We start from the raw sequence: 22,439 nt of genomic DNA, 5'->3' as shown, positions 1-22,439 counted from the left end.
AGAACCTTCAATTCCTTGAATTCTGATTCCTCTTCAGTTTTGAAAGAAAATATTTTTGGTGGCTTATTCAGTGGAGGATGAATATAGTACATGCAGGGCAAAAAGAGTCACAGTCCATCGAGGAAACCCAAGGCAGGAACTCAAAACGGGAAGGAACCTGGAGGCAGAAGCTGATGCAGAAGCCACAGAAGAGTGCTGCTTACTGACTTCCTCTTCATGGCTTGCTCAGCCTGCTTTAATATAGAACTCAGGACTACCAGCCCAGAGGGCTCACAATAGGCTGGGTCCTCCCAGATGACCAATTAAGAGACTTTCCTACAGGATTGCCTACTGGCAGGCCTTATGTAGGCAGTTTCTCAGTTGAGGTTCCCTCCCCTCAGATGACAAGAGCTTGTGCCAAATTGACCTAAAGCTAGCCAGCACATTGGGATTTGAGGCCTATGCTAGCAGATTTAGCTGTGCTTGTGCCTGAAACAGGTCCATGGCAGCTGAATTAATTATGCACACATTAAAACAGTACCCCCACCTTTAATAATAATCATGATAATGATGGTGATGGTGATGATGATAGTGATGATGATAATGATGATGATGGTGATGATGATAGTGATAAACCCTTTTATTCTACCTCTTTCCTTTTCTTTGTATTCTGGCTTGCACCATTTCCTTAGGGTGTTCTTTTATTTCACAATTTTTCCTGAAATGACTTAATTAATAATAGCCTCCCCAAATCCTCCTCCATTTTCAAAGACTGTGATAAAACCTAGTCCTACAGGTTATTTCTTATGAAAGAAGGACATTCTTGCAGCTAGTTTCCTGAAGGCACCTTTGACATCCTTGTTCCTCAGACTATAAATAATGGGATTTAGCATTGGAGTCACCACCGTATAAAACACAGATATTATCTTATCCCGCTTCTTCGTGGTTTTGGTGTTTGGCTGCATATAATTAAATATTCCAGACCCATAGAAGAGGACAACAACAATGAGATGGGAACCACAGGTTGAAAAAACTTTGAGTCTCCCTTCTCCAGACTGTATCTGGATCACAGTGGAGATGATGTTCCAGTAGGAGATGAGGATGAGGGAGACAGGTGCTAGCAGGATTACTATGCCCATTGCAAAGATGGCCATTTCTGTGCTGTAAGTGTCTGCTGAAGCCACCTTCAAAAGGGCAGGAAGTTCACAAAAGTAATGGCTGACTGTGTTCTGCCCTTTATAGGGAAGATGGAAAGCAACAGTAATGTCTATCAGGGATACTAGGAGCCCACTAGCCCAGGACCCTAGGGCCAACTGGAGACATAGTTGTTGGGTCATGATGGTGGAGTAGTGCAGAGGCTTACACACAGCCACATACCGGTCATAGGACATCACTGCTAACAGTGCACACTCTGTACATCCGATCTGAAGGGTGGCAATTACCTGTGTCACACAGCCCCAAAAAGAAATAGTTTTCCTTTTAGCCAGGAAGTGGGACAATACTTGAGGAACAATGCTATTTGAGAGACAGAGATCTGCAAAAGAGAGGTTTCTAAGAAAAAAGTACATGGGGGTATGAAGTCGAGAATCCATGAAGATGAGGATTATGATGAGTAGGTTTCCAAGTACAGTCAGCACATAAATGATGAAGAAGAGGACAAACAGAAGGATCTGAGTCTGTGCATCTTGTGAAAGGCCCAGTAACAAAAACTCATCTACAAAGGTCTGGTTTTCTCTTCCCATTGAGATTTATGCCTGTTTACCTGTTTGCCATAAACAGCAAAAACACAGTATGGTTTATAACATTAAGTCCTGTAAAAGTGGCTCGTGTTAAAACTGACATCTAATTGAATATTTCTAGGATTTTATACTTTTCTAATTAATATATATGTTCATTTTATTCTAATTATAGTGTATAGTTTGCACCAGCCTCATTTCTCCCTAATATTTCTTATAATTACTGCTGTTTTTCATAGATAAAATATAATACAGTTTAAAGTCTTCCTGGGAGTGAGCACTGGCTACTCTTCCAGAACACCAAATTCTCAGCACCCACATGTTAGCTCATAGTGTTTTCAACTCTAGTTCTAGAGGATATGATGCTCTCTGCTACTCTCTTCAAGCACTAGGCACACACATGGTGAACAGAATAAATGCAGAAAAAAAAACACTCAAAGAAATAGATATTAAAAAAGTCTCCTCAGCTAATTTTGATATGAGGGCTAAAATTCATAAATAAAAAGAAGATAAAATTGTTGTGATACCTGGGTAGGACTACATCTGAAACGATGAAAGAAAAATGAATTATGTTCGTGAAATATGGAAAGGTGTCTGTGAAAAAATTTTATGACAGTATTGGAAGATAAACCCATGAAATGAGAATATTAGAGGGAGATGCTGGATAAAAGTTAACTATGACATTTAGCCCATATGAAACACAATAAAAAATTAAGCTCAAATAGTGATGGTCCAAAAAGCATGCATAAACTCTGAAGAAGAAATTGTGGTGTGGCACATGTGCAGACATTTAATATATCAAATATTAAGGAATTATTAAAGTAATTTATTTATGCCATAGTAGCTTAGATAATAGCATCTTGCTGAAATTAATAGAGGATTCAGATCAAATTCAAGAATAGTCTGGGAATAAAGAATGATAAGGGAACAAATAATGAAGGGTCATCAAAGTCAACAGGGAAAAGGCATACTGAAGATAGCGCTCTGATTAGAAACCAGCTTTCTCAAAATTAATCTAATGTAAACAAGTCAAAATAAAACATTCTATAATTGACCCATAAATAAATTTTTTTGTAATTTTTGAATTGGGAAGAACCTTCTTAGGGCTTTGAAAAGCATAACCATTAAATTAAGATTGGTTAAAAAAATTAAGATTGGTATATTTTATTGCACAGCAGCTTAAAAGTGAATGATTGAATATAGATAACATAGAAAAATCTAGCTACCATATTAAAGGGCTTTGTAAATCAAGAATAAAATAAAATAATTCTTAATTAGAAAAAAATGGGCCCTGTCAGGACAGTGCTTGCTTTGCAAACATGAGGGCTTGAGTTACACCCCCAGAGCACACATAAGTAATTCAGGCATGGTGGCACACACCTGTAATACCAACATAGTGGAGGCAGAAAAAGGCAGATCTCTGGGGCTCACTTTCCAGACAGACTAATCTAATGGCAGTTCCAAGCCATTGAGTACAGGGATCCTTTTCTTTCTGCCTCCACAGTGCTGGGATTCTAAGCCTGTGTCACCACACCTGGTTCAAATTGTAATGTGTTTTGGGCATTGAACTCAGGTCTTTATGCTTCCAAGGCAAGTGCTTTATTGACTGATTTTTTTTTCTTTTTACCCTCAACTTGCATGTTAAAATGCAAATCACAGAAGAAATACAAACGAAAAAAGAATTAATCATCCTTACTTAGAACCATTAAAATGTAAAATGAAGCAACAATGAACTGTTTAGCAGATTGGCAGAGCTGAAGTAGATGAAGTCACTCACTAGAGTATAGGCATGGGTGTTTATAAAATATCTCTCAAAGGAGCTTAAAAATCTGGGAAAATAAAAAATGAATGCTCCTCTAGAAAAGATCATCTGGAGTGAGGTAACCCAGACCCAGAAAGACAAATGTTTGCTATTTCTCACCTGAGGTTCCCACTCCATATCTTTAGTTGTGAGTACATAGACAGGAGTAACTGCAGAAACTGGGAAAGTAAAAAAAGGGCCATTTCAGGGAAATAGAATAGTAGTAGAACAACAGGGCAATAGTGATCTGAAGGGAAAATGGGAAAACAATAGGGCTCTAATTAGTGAACGTGGAGAAGATAAATACAGTAAAAGGTGGGTAAAATAACAAGATGTCTGAAAAAGTAATAAGGAATCAAAATACCTGTAAACATATGTCAATATATGCCAATATAACATATGTGTTAATGTGTATATATATATATATATATATATATATATATATATATATATAGTTTAAATGAAAATATCCCATCTTAATGGCAATATCCCAAAGAGCTGAAGACCAACTAACAGAAAACAAACAAAAAAAAAACCCAACACCTGGCATGAGAAAGCTTTCTGTTGAGGTGTTGACCAGGATTGTCCAGGAGACTTCCAGAACATTATAGGTTATTGCTATTGCCCTTGATTGCTACCCTGCCTCCTGGAGGTAGAAGGTAAGTCCTTATCACAAAAGACACCTTGTACTTTGGACACAGGGCCTAGAAGCCCAGAGCTGGATCTAGCCTTTATTAAAGCCTTCCCCCCTCTAAGGATTAGTTTTCATGGTACCAGAGGTTTTGTGCAAGCTTCCAAAAGACAGAAAACAGCCAAGAGTCTTACCTAGCTATGATGTCAATGAACCTCAACAACAACCAGCATGGCACAATAACTTGAAGGCTTCAGTGGTGGCACACATATCTTAGCAGTAAATATCAGTTTTCTAATTAGACTTAAGACCTGCTCAACAAGAGGGAAATTATGCCTGATACCAGTTCATATGTATATATCCATATATAACAACAATTGAAGAAAAAGATACCATGAATTTGGAAGCTAATAAGGGAGATATACATGGGAGAGTTGCATGGAGGAAAGGGTAGGGGAAAAAGATATAATTATAATCTCAAATATAAAAGAAATATAAGAAATGTTTCTTTTTTCTCTGAAAATCTCAGCTTTTGGCATTTTGCTTCTTAAAAATAACTATGGATATGCATAGTGCCTTGTTTCAAATATTCACATATAGAATTCTATCTAGAATAATCTAACCTATAGTTTAAAAAACTTATAGTTTTCTATAAAATAAAACTTATACAGTATAATAAAGAATTAGTAAGAATACAGACATCTGAGTTACACATATGTGTATTGGGTTTTCATTTCTTGTTTTCTTAGTTTTATATCCCTGGAAATTCCTTTTGTTATCAATCTATAAAATTAATATTATGCCAAAACTGTGATACAGATAGAAAGATTAAATAAAAACTTAATATGGAATTTGCACTGTTCTTGGAAACTACATTAAACACATGGCCACAGTGGTAAAAATAATGAAGGTAAGCTGATCTTAATGAACTTAATTGTTAAGTACATCTATATTTTCCATGAAAAATGTCTGATGTATGTCAAGTAAAAAAGTATACAAGAACTCAAGAAACTAGTCACCATAAACACCAAAGAACCCTATTAAAAAATGGGGTACAGGACTGAAGAGAGAATTCTCAATAGAGGAAATCAAAAAGGCTGAAAGGCACTTAAGAAAGTGCTCAACATCTTTAGCTATCAGGGAAATGCAAATCAAAGCAACTTTGAGATACCATCTTACTCCTGCCAGAATGACTAAAATTAGAAACACAGAGACAACTTATGCTGGAGAGGATGTAGAAAAAGGGGAACACTGGTCCACTGCTGGTGGGAGTGCAAACTTGTACAGCCATTTTGGAGATCAGTATGGCCTTTCCTCAGGCAAATGGGAATTAGTTTACCACAGGACCTGGCAATCTCCCTTTTAGGCATATACCTAAATGATCCACATCCATGCAACAAAAACATGTGGTCAATTATGTTCATAGCAGCATTATTTGTAATAGCAAGAACCTGGAAGCAGCCTAGTTGTTCCTCCACTGAAGAATGGATAAAGAAGATGTGGCACATCTACACAATGGAATACTACTCTGCGGAAAAACAAAACAAAACAAAACAAAACAATGGAATCTTGAAATTCACAGGCAAGTGGATGGCACAAGAAGAAACCATCCTGAATGAGGTAACCCAGTCACAAAAAGAGGAACATGGTATGTACTCGCTCATATATGGATTTTAGATCTAGAGCAAAGGATCACCAGCCTATAATTCACACTGCCAGAGGAACTAGGATACAAGGTGTATTCTAAGAGATTCATATAAGGTCCCTCAAAGAAGGGGAAAGGGACAAGTTCTCGAGAGCACATGGGGAGTAGGGGGGCAGTGAGTGGAGAGGGAACTAGGAGAAAGAGAAGGGGAGGAGAGGAAAGCACATGAGACTAGAAAGATTGAGTCAGGGGAGGAACAGAAGACGAGAGAGAGAGAGAGAGAGAGAGAGAGAGAGAGAGAGAGAGAGAGAGAGAGAGAGAGAGAGGATAAAAGAGGGAGCCATTATAGGTTTGAAGAGAAAAATGAACCTAAAGAAATGTCCAGAGACCTATAAGACTGACTTCAACTAGCAATTTGAGCAACAGTGGAAAGGCTACCATAAATGCCCTTCCCTGATAATGAGATCAACAACTAACTTATCTACCATCATGAAGCCCTCATCTAGTACCTGTTGGAAACAGAAGCAAACATCCACAACTAAACACTGAGCCTAACTAGAATCCAGATGCAGAGAGGGAGGACAAGACCAGGTTGCAGAAACCCACAGAGACAGCTGACTTGAACAAGGAGGAGCTAATGACCCCCCCCCCCCAGACTGATAGCTTGGAATCCATCATGGGACCAATTCAGATCCCCGGAACATGGGTTTCAGCTAGAAGGCCTGAGCAGTCTAAGGGACCTCAGACAGTGGAACCTGGATGTATTCCTGGTGCACAAAAGGTCCTTGCGGGCACATCCTCCATGGAGGGATACTGCCTTAACCTAGAGACAGGAGAGAAGTCCTAGTTCCTACTCCAAACGACTTGACAGATTTAGATGACCCATCTTGGATGGCATCACCCTACATGTGAGTGGGCGGGATGGGAGGAGAGGGTGGTCAGAGTGCATGTGAGGGAGAGAGAGAGAGGGAAAGAGGGAGGGAGTGAGGGAGGGAGAAAGGGAGGGAGGGAGGCAGAGGGAACTGGGATTGATTTGTAAAATAAAAATAAAAACAAAGTAGGTTGCCCTTCCATACATTCACATGCAATATATAAATGAATAACATAATAAACAGTAGATTTAAAGATAACATATATGGATATAACTTTTGTATCTGTGGTAATACACAGAAATGATACTCTTACCACTACGATGGATGATTTCAACACCAAGCAGAGAACAGACACTTAGAATTCTGGTAGACTCTGTAATACATACAGGGTTTCCCTTTATCTACTGGGAATTTATTCCAAGACCTTTAGGTATCAAATCCTATAACTTTATTTCCTATGTATATATACATATGATAAAGATTAATTTATAAGTTAGGTACAGCAGAGCATTAACAATAATAACTAATAAAATAGACCAGTTATAAAAATATAGTATAATGAATGTTAGTTGAACTTAATTCTGTTTTGAAAGAATAAAAACAAACATTAATATTTGTGGACTGTGATCAACAATGGGTGACTGAAGTCAGGAATAATGAAATTGTGGATTAGGTAGGATTGTTGCATTAAGCATATGGGTACTGAATAAACAATGATGTAGAATTTGTACATACACACACATATATGGGGAAATGTAGTTTAATATCAAAACAGAAAAATGAGAGTTGAGTGGTAAGTGAGAGAGAAGGGCTAAGTCATGAAATGCAGTGTCATTTATATTTTTTATTGCATATATTTCCTTTATTATACTGATTTGAAAAGAGATTTAGTAGTTATGCTCCAAGTGAGTTCTGAACCCCACATTGTAGGGCCAAGCAGCTGGAACATGATTCAGACAGTAAAAGACAAAACTTGGACATGATCAAGGAGCACTTCACCGCTACAAAACAAGACAGAGCTATCCTAACCCACAGCAAGAAACACTCCTCTTGCTCCTTGAGGCATCTGATACAGGGAATGGCTTATCATTTATATTTCATAGCAGGCCAGGGACACTTTTCTCTTTACACTCTAAAGTTTTTATATGACCACCAACTTTTCTGAGTGAGTAAACAGTGGCATCTCTGTTGTGGAGAGAACATGAAGAAGAATCAATAAAAGTTAGGAAAATAGAATGGAGAGGGAGTGAGGCAAGCAGGAGGAGAGAAGGGAGGGAAAACTGGGATTGGAATGTAAAAATTAAATTAAATAAAAAAAGCAAAATAAAAAAGGAAAATAGAAGTTACAAGAAATGAAGAACTGAAGACCACAAGGATCCAGATACATAGAGAAAAGGCAGGAGGAAGAGAACACAGGAAGAGATCAGTGTCTGGAAACTGCCTCTGATATGCAATGTCCTTTATCTCTTGTGTCCTAATAACACTGCAATAATAGACTTTTCGGATGTCCTTTAACCTTTCTCATATAACTCACTAACTCACGATTCTCTGCTTCCCTGGTGATGGGATTACAGGCCCATATCATCATACCTGGCTCTAGATGTCTGTTTGATGTTTTTCTTTGACAATGTCATACATGTATATTTAATGACTCTCACACAGACACACAGCTGCACACATGAGACTTCTCCATACACACACTCTACAAGCTGCATCTGTTTACTCTCTGCTTTTTATAGCTATCTGTTACAACATATCAGAATTCAAGATACATTGACATAGGAAGCACATATTCTTTTATATAGTATCTGGATCTCCACCAACTCTTTCACCATAACAGAGTAAGTTCTAACTAAGGCTAAGTCATGCAGCAACTCACCATGCCTGTTGTGTATGAGAAGAATATTCAAACATTGAGTTAAAGTTTGATGGTATCAGTAGTAGGGTTGTTACATCTTCTGCACTAGGAGGACCATCTTGGTTGTAATTGGACTCTCTCCTCCATGATGTCATCAGGGGATTGGAGCCAGCAGTGTTAGTTCATTCACATGTCCTACACACAGAGTAGTGCTTCAGAGGAAAACATTCCTGATGAGCTCCTCAAAGCAATCCTTAGCATCCTTTCTCCCACTTTAGTTAGTGTGCCATCCATCCACAGAGGTTGAGAGTGGAATGTGTGCAAACCCAGGGAAGAAATAAAAAGTTGGAGGCTGACAGCTGAGGAAGGGAGGAGCCAGACAGAACTGCCTTCTACACCAAAGGGAGAGCAATGCTGGGAGGTATGGCCTCTGTGATTTCTATTGGATCAGCTTTATCCCTGAAGGAGAAAATCTGGACTCTAGTTTCCAGACTGGGATTCTGGAGAAGAATGGAAATAGAATTTTTGCCTGGGAATTTAGCAAGGAAAAACATGAATGGCACAGCCTAGCTTTTTTTTTTTTTTTTTTTTTTTCCAGTTCAGTCTCTAGCCATTCCTAGACTTTTAGCAGCCTCTCTTTTCTTACCTCAGTGCAGACATGGAGCAGAAACAGTGTTGGGGTTATTTTCCATGAAGGAACCTAGCATGAAGGAGAGGCTTCAGTTTTCTGGAGTTCCACACTTGAAGGGCAACACTGGCTTCCAGGATTTTTTTTTCTCAAAGCCTGAATTGATCTTAGGGATTTTAGATTTATTTGAATTATGTCTTTCTGTTTTACCTCACTGAGTTTAAACTCCACGTCTTTTAGGTCTTGCTTCTGAATATTTTCCTTTGAGTAACTATTTAAAGATGAGGTCCTAAGGGTTGTGTAAACAGGTATTCCCTGGAGCATTGAGTCCTCAGTCCTTTACAGCAACACCCTGGGACACTTTGTGTTATAATTAGAATCACGGGCTAAAGTTTCCAAATCTCACATATCTGCCTGTATTTCTAATTTTGCTCAAAATAGCATATATGAATTAAAAAAGTCATCTAACTTTTGTTTTTGCTCATAGGTAATTGAGTAGAAATCAAAATGAGCATGCATTGGCTTACCTGAGTGTTGGCTTTACAGTTGTGAGATGTAACTTGACTTCTGGGCTTGCACTTTTTATCCAGTTTGTGGAGGTTTGGGCACCTAAAGTACACAGAAGACAACCTAAAATAGCAAGAATTTAATTTTCTTAGCACTGTCCTAATATTAACATGGCAATGAATATTCCTAACATGTTACTTATTAAAGTTACATACTTGTACTGGACATAATGATGAAGTTTTTTGTTCATTGTGATAATTTATAATCAGATAACTTAAAAATTACATTTATTTCTCTGTGTGTGTATACATGTGTGAGTGTCACAGAATTTGGAGGCCAGAGGACAACTTGGGGTATCAGTTCTCTCCTACTATATTGGCCTCAGGAATTGATCTCATGTTCTTAGGTTCCTTAGTAGATGTCTTTAGCTGCTGTGCCATCTCAATATTCAGAATGAGACTTTAGGTTCTTTTTTTTTCTTTTTAAACTTTTCCTTTCTCATGTTTATTAGTTTTTTGAGAGATTCATACAATGTATTTTGACCATATTTATCCTCTCAGATTCATCCCCTCTTCTCTATCCACCCATCTTTGTGTCCCTTAAAAAAATAAGTCTGTCAAGTCCCATTTGTGCTGCCCACATATCCTTAGGTGTGTGGCCATTCACAGGAGCCTGGTAGATATACCCAGGGTCATATGCATATAAAAATCTGCTATTCTCACAACAGCTATGAAGTGCTAATAGTGCCACAGCTAGGTATATGACTTCATCCCAATTTTCCCTCTTCCATGCTGGGCTTTTCTTTCTGGCTTATACATACACAGGTCTTGTGTATGATGTTATAACCACTGTGAGTTCATATGTCAACCACTGTTGTACCAGAAAACATTATTTTCTTGTTTTCATTCACATCCTTTGGCTCTTAGAATCTTTCTGCCTTTCTCCTATAACAATTCCTGGATCTTTGGGAGGTGGAAGTGTGATACAGCTGTCTCTTTTTGGGTGAGCATTCTGCAACCATTTATTATCTACACTTTGTCCAGTTGAGGATTTCTGTGTTAATGACTGTCTACTACAAAAAGAAGCACCTCTGATGGATTCTGAGAGATTTACTAGTCTATTGGTACAAAAATATATCATTAGGAGTCAGTTTAATAGAGTGTTCCTTTAGCAGAATAATGGTAGTAGGTTCTCCTCTAGGGCCTATGGCTTGTCCACTGACAGGTTCTTGCCCCCCAAAACTGTGCCAGGAAAGGGTTCCATCTTGTGGAACAAGATATATATGTTATAAATCCATTTCCCATGGCTCAGGAATCATTTGTCTTTCAACTCTGTCCATAATTTCGTTCACTGAAGAAAAATACCAGATTTTAACCCAATCAAAAAATAACATCATTTTTATTTTATTGTAATTTGGAAGTCCCTTACTGAAGGTCAAAAAGAAATGATCTTATTTCTTTTTTATAATACAACATTGTCATTATATTTTATATTTTAAGATATTTAATTAATTCAGTATTGGTTTCATGTGTTATGCTAGTGAGAAATCCAGTTTTATTTTTCTAAACTTAATATGCTTATTTTTATCAATATTATTTTCTAGACTATTTGTTTTTTTCTATAAAGATTTTAAAACAACTTTGTTGTATATTAAATTTCCACATGGGTCTATCTATGAGTTTTCAATTCTATTCTGTTTGTTCATTAATCCCACCCCTTGACTTTAATCTTTGGGCATGGCTCTTGATATGTATTAGAGAGTTTCAAACCAACTACTTTCAAGAGGCTAATTGTGGTTTCCTATTTTTTCATAGAAATTTGAGACTAAGTCTACCAAGTTACTAAAACAATCAAACTTATTATGTACACTGTGTTAAACTTATATATCAGACTTTTTCCTTCATACCAGGATAGTATTTATTGTTCTTTATATTGCTTCTTGTTATGTTAGAGGATTACTCTGTTGTATTTGTATGTTACGCTGTGAAGCTGATGAATGTCTGTGTTATTTGGGCATCTTAGAGCCTTGGTAGGATTGCCAAGACAGTAAAGACTGGAGCCACAAAGATGTAATTTATTTCCTGAGGACTATTGAGGACTGAGCATGGTGCCAATACTAGTATAGCAGAGGAAACTGAAGCCTCAACACTATTGGAGCTTAGTGCCTCTTGAACGTTACAAATACTCCCACTGAAAAAAATCACAAGGGTGATTAGAAAATCTCACCAATGACTCAACTCCTCATGAGCAAGTCTCAACACAAACATACAAGAAAAATAAAAACCAAGGCAACATGACTCTTGAAAAAAGTGTTAACTATAAAGTAATGACTTTCAATGAGAGTGAATTAAATAAAATCTCAGAAAAAGGAGTTGGAGAAATGATGTATAAATTGTGTTAGTTACTTTTCACTGCTGTGATAGAACACTATCGCGGTAAATAAGAATCAGGATAAACAAATAGGCCGAATAGATGTTTATTCAGGGAGAAATAACTTACAACCTAGACAGATGAACACCAGGAAATTCAACCCGATCCTCTCCTGTCCGAGTCATGCCAGAAAGAGAGCGCCTTTCCTGGCCCCCTCCGACCTCCTTCCACAGGTCACTTCCGCCCATGGCTCCACCCCCAATGGGTGTGGTCAGTGCCACAGAAGGACTATCTCACTACAATTCCCCTTTTAGTCTAAAGAAAAGATTTAGGCTTAATACAAAACTATATACAAAACAGTGAATAACAAGTGTGCTCTAAGAAAAGGAAAATTGAGAACAAAATGACCTAAATGGCGCCCACGTGGTTAATAAGAACTTCCACTTAAAATTTAACAAAAGCTTAAAAAAGGGTTTTAGAAACAAAAGAACAGAGACAAGCAAGGTTTCTTGGTAGCAGCATTTTTCTCAGTTGAACTCTGCTTTGCTAGAGACAAGCAGATATTCGCGCGTCTCCTTTAAGGGAAGAGTCCTGACTCAGCATAAGCGGCAAAAAACCGCACAGCTTTTAAATAACTCTGCTAACAATTTATTGATGTGTATGAGAGATGGCAATGGCAGTGACCACATCTCCAAGCCGGCAGCATGCTTTCTGGGTGGCAGCGCAGACCAAGGCGGTGAGCACAGCTTTCCGTGCTGGCGGGTAAAAGTACCCGCCACCATCTTTGGTAAACCATGGCTGACACAGCTATGACTTTCATTTTAGCAATGTTGTTGTTTACCAGATAAAACACTTGTGGCCAGACGAAGATAAAGATTTACAGTAAAGACAGATTCATATTAAGAAGAACCTCTAAAGGTTTACAGTGTGTTTTAAAATATACGTAGACATGAAAAAAAATGGTTTTAAAGAGACAAAGAGGAACTGGGTGTGGTGGCACACGCCTTTAATCCCAGCACTCAAGAGACAGAGGCAAGCAGATCTCTGTGATTTTCAAAGTAAACCTGGTATGCAGAGTAAATTCCAGGACAGATAAGAGTTACACAATGAAACTCTATGTCAAAAAATGAAAAAATAAAAGTAAAATAAACAGAGTAATATAAAGCCACGTAAAGATGAAAAGCTCAGAGAGAATCTGGTTACTGTATGCTATTGTGTTGTCTCTACATTGTTTGACTGCTGAGAAAATAACAACAACTGATAAAGGAAATGCTGCTGGATTAATTCAATTTATATATTTTAAAAATGCTTTGACTCCAACATTTAAGTTCAAGGACAAGTTACTGGGGAAAAGGATTTCTATTTTTGTTTCCACAGAAAATGAAAAGATATGGATTCCTTCCAGACTAATGTGGCTTGAGCAAGCCAGACCCCCTGAAACAGAGTACCAGGTGATCCTACATTCAAAACAGCTGAACAAAGCAGCCTTGCAGACTACAGCCAAGATTTCTGCGTCTTCTTAGGATTGCCCCATGACAACGTCCCCTATCAGCAGGAAGTAGTTTGGAAAGAACAACGCCCCAATTCCCAAATATTGTTTATAAATGTTTGTTTTCATTTAAATGGACTTGGTTATAAATGGTTAATGATCACAACCAATATTCTTTTTAAAGGTAAAAAGGGAATTATGGTATAGATATGGATACTTTGCATTGGAATGGATTTTCATTTATTGATACAATTTAATGTCAATTTTGTGAGATGTATATTTCTCCTTTTGTTTAGGTATTGTGTTTATATAGCTCATTTAGAAATGTAATGTATAATGTAGTACAGATAATAGATAATTATCTATGATAGTCAAAGTTTAGAGTTAAGTTAGTTAGGTTTTTCAAGATACACAGAGATGTATTTGAGATAGGCATTCTTCAAACCTTTCAAAGACCTACAGAATATGGCATTTAAAATGGTTTAGGGTTTTCGTGACAGTGAGACATAATTGCTCTTGGCAATACCACCTGCACCAGAAAAGAAGATGGACATTGAAGAAACTCGTTTTGGAGTTTGCTTCCAATATGGCAAGACTAGCCATTTGGACAAGATACTGCTCTTGTCTGGACTGTTTGACTTTGTGATGTATAAACTGGACATGCAGGACCCACAGAAAAGTGATTGCTGATTCATGATGGACATTGCTACAGAGTTCCTGCTTCATGGAAGAATCTGCAGGACACAGAGAAAAGTGACTGACAAACTGCCAATACAAGAAGACAGTTTAAAGTTTCCTGCTTTGCTGAAGAGTCAGCTAGACACACTATGGCCTATGGGCTGAAGATGGAAGATTACAAAAGAACTTCGGGTGACCAGGCAGTGAGTTGTTTCTGTCATTTCTAGAGTTTATATACTATCCTTCTGTGGTCTTTGAAGGAGTTGAAGACAGATAGTTATGGTTATAGTTTTCCTTAGTTAGGATTCATTGATAAGGTACATATAGGACTTAGATTCACAAGATAAAATAGATGATGGAATATTTTCTTAAATCTTACTAAATGTTAATGGACTAAATATTGTTAACTGTGATTCTTATTGGATAACTGTTATGTGATATATTTTGCTATGTTAAGGTTAAAACTCTTCTTTTTATTTAGACAGAAAAGAGGAGATGATGGGAGATGCCATTATGTATATATGTTTCTCATACTGGTTAATAATAAAGCACTGTTGGCCAATAGGAAAGGAAGATAGGAGGGACTAGGAGACAAGGAGGAAATAGGAAGGAGTAAGGAGGAGCCAAGATGGAGGGTCTGGAGAGAGCTGGACGCCAGCCGCCTCCCCGGTAAGAGAAGGCCATATGAAAATACATAGATCAGCAGAAATGGGTTAATAATTAAAAGCAGAGCTAGCCGATAAGAAACAAGTAACCGGGCCAACAGTATTGTATCAAATACAGAGTCTCAGTGTGTTATTTGGGGCTGGCTTGGTGGCGGGACAAGACCAGGCGGCGGGCGGGAAAAACCCATACACGTTACAGAACACCATGACCAAAAGTGACTTATTGAATAAGAAGTTTATTTTGGCTTATGATTTCAGAGTGAAGGTCTATATAAGGTGTGAAGATATGGAAACAGGGAAGCCAAGCAGAGAGCTGAGAGATAACAGCTTCAGCCACATACAGACTAAAGTAGACTAGAAGAGAAACAAGGTTATAAACTCTCAAAACTCTCCCTATTTCCTTCAGTAAGACTCCCCCTCCTGAAGGTTCCATAACTTCCCCAAGCAGCATCACCAGCTGGGGACCAAGTGTTTAAATATGTGTGCTATGGAGGACAATTTTCAGTCAAATGATCTCATGAATGTTCAAAGAAATAAAAGAGGACACAGAACTTCACGTGTGAATGCTAAGAAAACAAAAACAAATAGCAGAATGTGATAAAGTCAGTATAAGATATGAAAGCAGAATTTGACAATGAGGTAGAAACTGGAGAGAGAGAGAGAAAGAGTAGGAAGGAGGTAAGAAGGAGGGAGGAAAGGAGGAAGGGAAGGAGGGAGGGAAAGAGGGAGGGAAGGGGGGAGAATGGCAGAAGTCTATTATGATCTGCTGGTGGTTCTGAAGAAGTTGAGATTCAATAGCACCGGGGTACTCTAGGGCATAGGATTCAAGAGTCAGTTACTCAGCTTTTACAAAACTTTTATGTCAAGATATCTCAGAGTTCAAAGCAGGGACAGAAAAGCAATGATAAACAAACAGAATATTTCTCACCACTTTCACCAATGTGCTCAAGGAGTAGGACCTTCAGTCAAATGAGGGCTGTTTACATAATGTTTTTGAATGTCCTAAACTAGGGAAAAGATACATCTTGCCTGTAGCATTCCTGGGGCAGGTAGAGGCATTCCTTCAATGGGAATATAAACAAATATCTAAGGGAACAGTGTTCACACAGCAGGAATAATGCAGGGAAGTGTATATTAGATGTAGACTACAAAAGTCAAATAAAGAGCTCTGGGGAAATACAACAGAAGAGATCATGGGAAATACAGATTATAAGAGTTTGAAGACAAGGTAAAAGAATTAGAAGATTCAGATATGAAAAAACTAAAATGTATGAACAACACAGATCAATAGGATGGTATGAAAGTAACAAATCTATGAATCAGTGTATAGAAGAAGAATTTCATGCCCAAAACATAGAAAACATTTTCAATAAAATCATAGCAGAGAACTTCCCAAATATGGGGAAGGAGATGACCATCCATTACATTGATAACATACTTTGATAATCACTCTAAACACCAATGATTTCAATTGATTGATCAAATGACACAGCCTAGAAAGGCAAGGTGGTGCATGCCTATAATCCCAGCACTCCAGAGGGAGAGGGAAGGTGTCTCTGTGAGTTTGAGTCCTTCTTGATTCACATATTAAGCTCCAGGTCAGACAGGGCTACACAATGAGACCCTGCCATTAAAATAAATGAATACATAAGATAAAAAGTAGCAGATTAGATTAAAAACAGGAACCCACAATATCAGATACAATGTTAAGGAAAATACAGGTCATTCAAGCAAATGGAACTACAGACAAGCAATGGTTGTTGTTATCATATTTAACAAAATAAACTCCAATTAAAACGGGAAGATACAATGAAGGACATTTCATAGTAATCAAGAGAACAAACCATCAATGGGGACATTATAATATTCAATATATATGCATATAACATGGGTGTTACATAATTTCATATAACAAACACTACTAGTTGTAAAGACAGATTATTCCTCAACACAATAATAGTGGTATCCATTATCACCAAAGGGTAGGTCATCCTTAGTAAAAACCAAAATCGAAAACAAAACAACCAAACAAACAAGAAACAGAGAGTAGAATTAAATGACAACCTAGGTCATATGCACCCAACAGAAAGCTACAAAACATATCACCCAAACATTGTCGGATAAGCATCTTACCCTGCATCCAATAGAACTTTCTTTTAAATAGATCATGTAAAATGACACAAAGCAAATATCAATTAGTGTAGGAAATTTTAAATATTTTTTCTTTTCTAATCACAATGAGCTTAAACTAGAAATTAATAGCAAGAGAAACTGCAGAACACATGAGGTTCATAGAGATTAAATGACAAGTGGGTCATTGAAGAAATGAAGGACTTCAAATAACTTCCAGAATTGTAAGAAAATGAACACAACACATTATCATCTATGAGATAAAGTGACAGCAGTCTCCAGAAGGAAATCTTTAAATAAAAGCAACTACACTAAAATAATCAGAGATGTCTCAATATCAATAAATTACTTGAACACTCTAGGGACTTGGAAGAACAATTAGGAGCAAAACAAAACTAGTAGACAGAAATAATTAAGGTCAGGGCTGAAGGTAAAAAATAACTAAAAACAATACAAAGAACCAATAAACAAAGAATTTATCCTCAGAAAAGGTAAAGAAGACTGACAAACTTTAGCTAAACTAAACTCATAAGACAGTGGGAGAAAAGCCAAATTAAGAGTGGTGAAACTTGAGATATTCTTACAAATACGAGTTCCATTAACTTGCAATGTCTCAAAGAAATGGATGAATTTCTAGATGTATGGGCCCTATGAAATTAAATCAAGATACAATAATTTAGATAGTTCTACATTAAGCACTTAGATGGAAAAGCAATTAAAAAACAAATCTTGCTAAAAATTGTCCAGGCTCCAGTGTATTTACCTTAAAATGAATTGTAACCTTAAAGAATCAATACTAACTCACATAAAGAAGGGAAGGGGAGACTGCTTCTAATCTCTCCTTACTGAGCTAGTACAGAGCGAGTATTATCTTTGTACCACAGCCAGAAAATGACACAGCCTATATATATATATATATATATATATATATATATATATATATATAATCTCCCATTCTCCTTGATAAACACAAATACAAAACTTTCCAATAAAGTACTTCAAAACCGAATTCAAGAACACATGGAAAGATTTTTCTTTATGATCAACTTTACTTCATACCAGGCATATATGAATGGTAAAATATATGCAAATCGATAAATATAGCACTGCTGGGCAGTGGGCACACACCTTTAATCCCAGAGCTCAGGAGCCAGAGGCAGGCATATTTCTGTGAGTTTGACACCAGCCTGGTCTACAAGAGCTAGTTCCAGGACAGCCTCCAAAGCCACAGAGAAATCCTGTCCCAATAAACCAAACTAAAAACTAACTAACTAACTAACTAACTAACTAACTAACTAACTAACTAACTAACTAACTAACTAAAGCACATCAGATAAAAGGATTCAATAACAAAAATCACATGATCATTTCCATCGCTGCAGAAAAGGCTTTTGACAAAATCTAATATTGCTTCATGAAAAAAACCCTGAAGGGACTAGAATTAGAAGGACTATCTCACACCATAGTTTATACTTCCCATTCATACCAACCTTAGCATTAAATGCTATGCTTGACATTTATTTTTGTGTAAGTGATTTGTGTTGCATTTTCAGTCCCTCATCTGGACAACTTAGGATTCTGTAAATTCATACCAAATTTTCAGAATAATGTCAAGCCCATGATGTCTGCCCAAACTAAGACATTTAATCTCTTAACCCTAATTATAATAGTTAGATGTATTTATTATGCTCTAATCACATAAGACATTATGTTAATTATGCTCATGTAATGTTATCTAGGACATACTATCTTCATATTCTGCAGATAAACTTTCTCAAACTCATACAGGGAGTATATAATGTAGCTAAACTTCAACCTCATATTCATTTTCTTCTAGAAACCAAATACTTAATTGGAATTATGCAGTGTTTCTCCAAGAAGCCATGGAGGACCCAATGATAAGATCTGTAAGCAAGATGGGAGTCATAAGTATTTTCCTGATCTCTTTACAGCCATTATACAGCCATTTGGGAGACTCAGTATAAGGATCCATTCACGATAATGATTCAGAATTCTCCTGAGTACTCTAACTGCTCCAGAGGCAGCTCTGACACCTCCCCTTCCCACTTTTTCACCTCATTTAAAAGGAGATATTGTAATACAATATATTCTGAAGACAATGATAAAGCTTTACATACAGCAAGAGGGTATGAGAAACAGTGAGGATCTTCCTTCCTGCCCTGTCTTAATATTAGTCCAAGTTTTGACTGAGCTCTCTGCCTTTATGGCAAGATGCCTATTCTCTGCTTAGTTAGTACTTTAGCCGATACCACTCTATGATCTTTCTCCTTCAAGACTGAAATGCACTCACTAGTTCAGGTATGCTAATTTAATCTTTAGTTTTTCCTACAGAAGTGAAAATTTTGGCAAGATTGGTAAAGTAATGAGAGAAGGTCTGAGATGAACTAAGGGAGCAAATAGGTCAGACTGGGAATAAATTGTTTTAACTTAGATTTGGTTCCTTGGGTATACTTATCTTCTGGCACAGATATAGCCAGTTTTTTTCTAGGCTAGCTCTACCTTATCAAATCATAATTACAATGTTAAATTCCCAGTGAAGGAGAATCTTGGTTATCATCTTATGGAAGCATAAGCACATCTTCACAGAGTCAGGTCTGGTTGTGTGCATGCGTGCGTGCGTGTGTATGTGTTTATCTTAAAAGAAATGGACATTTTCCCCCTAAACTCCACAGAAAAAGCTAAATGAAATGTTAGAAATCTTGACAGTAGAAATGATGTTTTAGAAGAAACTTCCTAACCTTGGGGACAAGTATATAGTCACCTGGGGGAACATTTTCACCTCCATATTTGCATGGAAGATTTTTTTTTAAAACAATAAGTGTGGTTTGGGAGTATCACCTTGTAATGCCATCTCAGAGACAGTTAGAGCCCTACCATGCGCCAAGTCATAGTTACACTAGTCTTACACTCACGTCACCTGTCTCTGAATATTTAGACTCAGATTAAATCAGTACAAGGACACTGTAGATTCTTATTAGGTACAGCTGATCATATTTTCTGTGAGTAAAGGTGATTCTGATGTGGTCATTGTTCTTGATCATTTATAGGCACACAGAAAGGCGAGAGTTTTAAAATATAATTTGTTAAGACCTAATGTGCAGGTGATTACATAATGCTATAGGCATATTTGTGAATCTGAAAGAAGGTATTTGAGAATGGATATATTTGTGTATATATGTCCATTGTTATTGAGGGTTTTAGAATGGAGAATGGGGAAAGATATTGTGGGGAAAAATTATAAGAGTCAATAGCTGTGGGTAAATGTGATATGGCTATACTTTGTGCTTTTTTAATATAGGCACTTAACAATGCATACTCTTCATTGCCAGCTTGACTGCTTTTAGAAATCACCATAGAAACTCAACTCTATGTGTATCGGTGAGGGTATTTCCAGGAAGTTTTAACTGAGGAGAGACGGCCCTCCCTTAATGTGAACAGTGCCATTTTGTGGGCTGGGATCCTGGACAGAATCAATGGAGAAAACAAGCTAAATGCCAGTATTTATCTCTTTCCCTGCTTCTTGACTATGCATGTAATGTGACCCATAACTTCACACTTCTGCTCTCACAACTTCCCCACCATGATACATTGAACCCTCACACCGTGGACCAAAATACACCCTTCCTTCCATAAGTTGATTTTGTTAGTTATGTTGTCACAGAGTCAGTAAATGTATCTAATAGAGTGGTGCATGGTTTGTACCATCTTCTTTGGTGAAAAGTGTCTATCCACATGTGAATAAGCAACTAAAATATCAGTTAGTTAAACACAAGTGCAGTAGAACTTTCCTCCTCATGGCTGTCCCAGCTTTATTCTTAAAGCCTGTTATGAATTGAAACATTGTGTCACTTAGACTCATGGTTCTATCCAGATGCTAATAGTCAGTACATTATGTGGGATGTGCTTTTGTCTTTTTCGTATTTTAAAGGGAAATGTATACAGAAGTCCTCAATCTGGACTAAAATGTGTTCTTCAATCTGTGTGTGAGATCTATATCTCTGTTTTTACTTCTCTTTAACAGAATTTGACTCTTCTTCTGAATTCAGGGACCAATTTAAACCAGCATTGAAATATCTGACTTTTCTAGCAGTAGAAGCCAGAGGTATTTTATATTCTATGTAGTTGTTGAAGGTATTGCTAAATATTTAAACTTATAGTTATTTTGAAATAAAGTTATTCTATACACACCATTATATATAACAATTAATTTGCTGAGAAAGGTACACATTACTTATTATCATGCCAATAAAGCTCATTGTTGTTGTTTGTGTATCTGTTTTCTAAAACTATCTTGGTAATGGTATTTTAATGTAACTGATTTAATCAGTAATTATTTATACATTTATTTTTGTACAATTTAAAACACTATTTTGAAATACATTATCTAGATAGATGAAGGATTAGAAAGCTTAGCCCTATGATAATAGGGCCATAAACTTTAAGCTTTAAATTTCCTTTATTTTTAGAAAAGCACTATGAAGTTGATTATTATTCAAAATTAATTCAGTATCTTTAAGGATATTGACATGCTTCTAAAAACTTCTCTAGTATAAAGTATCTTTATTTACTTAATTCATGATCACGGGCTGAACAATGTAATACTTTGTGCCTTCTAAAGGATATGGTAAAACTGATAATTTAAAGGATGTTTCATAGTCTTTGGGGGTGGTACGTGTTAAATAATGGGAGGAAGTAAAAGAGATGACTGGCTCAATGCAGGGAGTTAGAACTGTTTAAGCATACCAGGAAACCAGCTGAGCCGATGGCGTAAATGGAAGTTCTGTTGCAGTGATGATGTGTCCACTGTCTTAGAAGTTCATGCATATGATTCTGGTAGAGCTACAGTTGATGCTGTGGACAGGATTGCTAAAAGTTATCAATCAGATTTACTCTTTGAAATGTTGTCTTCCTTTAATGCAGATTGTTTTCTTTAAGAAATCAATGATTTCAATAAAGTATTTTGGATCTTTTTGAGTCCTTACCCCTTTGTGACTGTTCTTTCAGAAAAGTTATAACATGTCCAAAATGTCTTTTAAAAATTTAACACAATCGTGAGATGTGTGGAATGTGATGAGAACAGAGTAAGCCAGGAAGAGTTCATTGATAATACACTGAAATTTCACATGATAACTTTATAGAGTCATTTGAGTTATCATTGTGCTATTAGAAATCTGGTGTCCAGAAATAAAAACAGTGACTCTTCTCACCTATTCCCCACTTGCCAGATGATACAAACAACAAATGTTCCACCTCACAAAGCACTGTTGTACAAGCATCAGAACATTCAAAGTGCTGCAGCATGATCCTATGAAGAACCAGTGAAGGGAACTTTGGAAATGTTTCCCAGTGATTGGGACTATCTATAAATCCTCCAAACTCTGAAGTAAATAACTTTACATCACACACACCTGTGTTCATGGAGATGAACT

The 22,439-nt window shown here is 37.0% G+C and overlaps 1 protein-coding gene across 1 annotated transcript; it reads right to left on the bottom strand.

Annotated features, from left to right (window-relative positions):
• Positions 1-776: 776 nt before the first annotated feature.
• LOC127228170 (olfactory receptor 2D3) lies at positions 777-1,742 on the bottom strand. Its single transcript, XM_051192646.1, has one exon. The coding sequence runs from the start codon at positions 1,719-1,721 to the stop codon at positions 777-779; it is 945 nt and encodes a 314-aa protein (XP_051048603.1). The 5' UTR covers positions 1,722-1,742.
• Positions 1,743-22,439: the final 20,697 nt, after the last annotated feature.

This window comes from Phodopus roborovskii, unplaced genomic scaffold, assembly GCF_943737965.1.
Source record: "Phodopus roborovskii unplaced genomic scaffold, PHOROB, whole genome shotgun sequence".
Lineage (NCBI taxonomy): Eukaryota > Metazoa > Chordata > Mammalia > Rodentia > Cricetidae > Phodopus > Phodopus roborovskii.
This window is presented reverse-complemented; position numbering and strand designations above follow the sequence as displayed.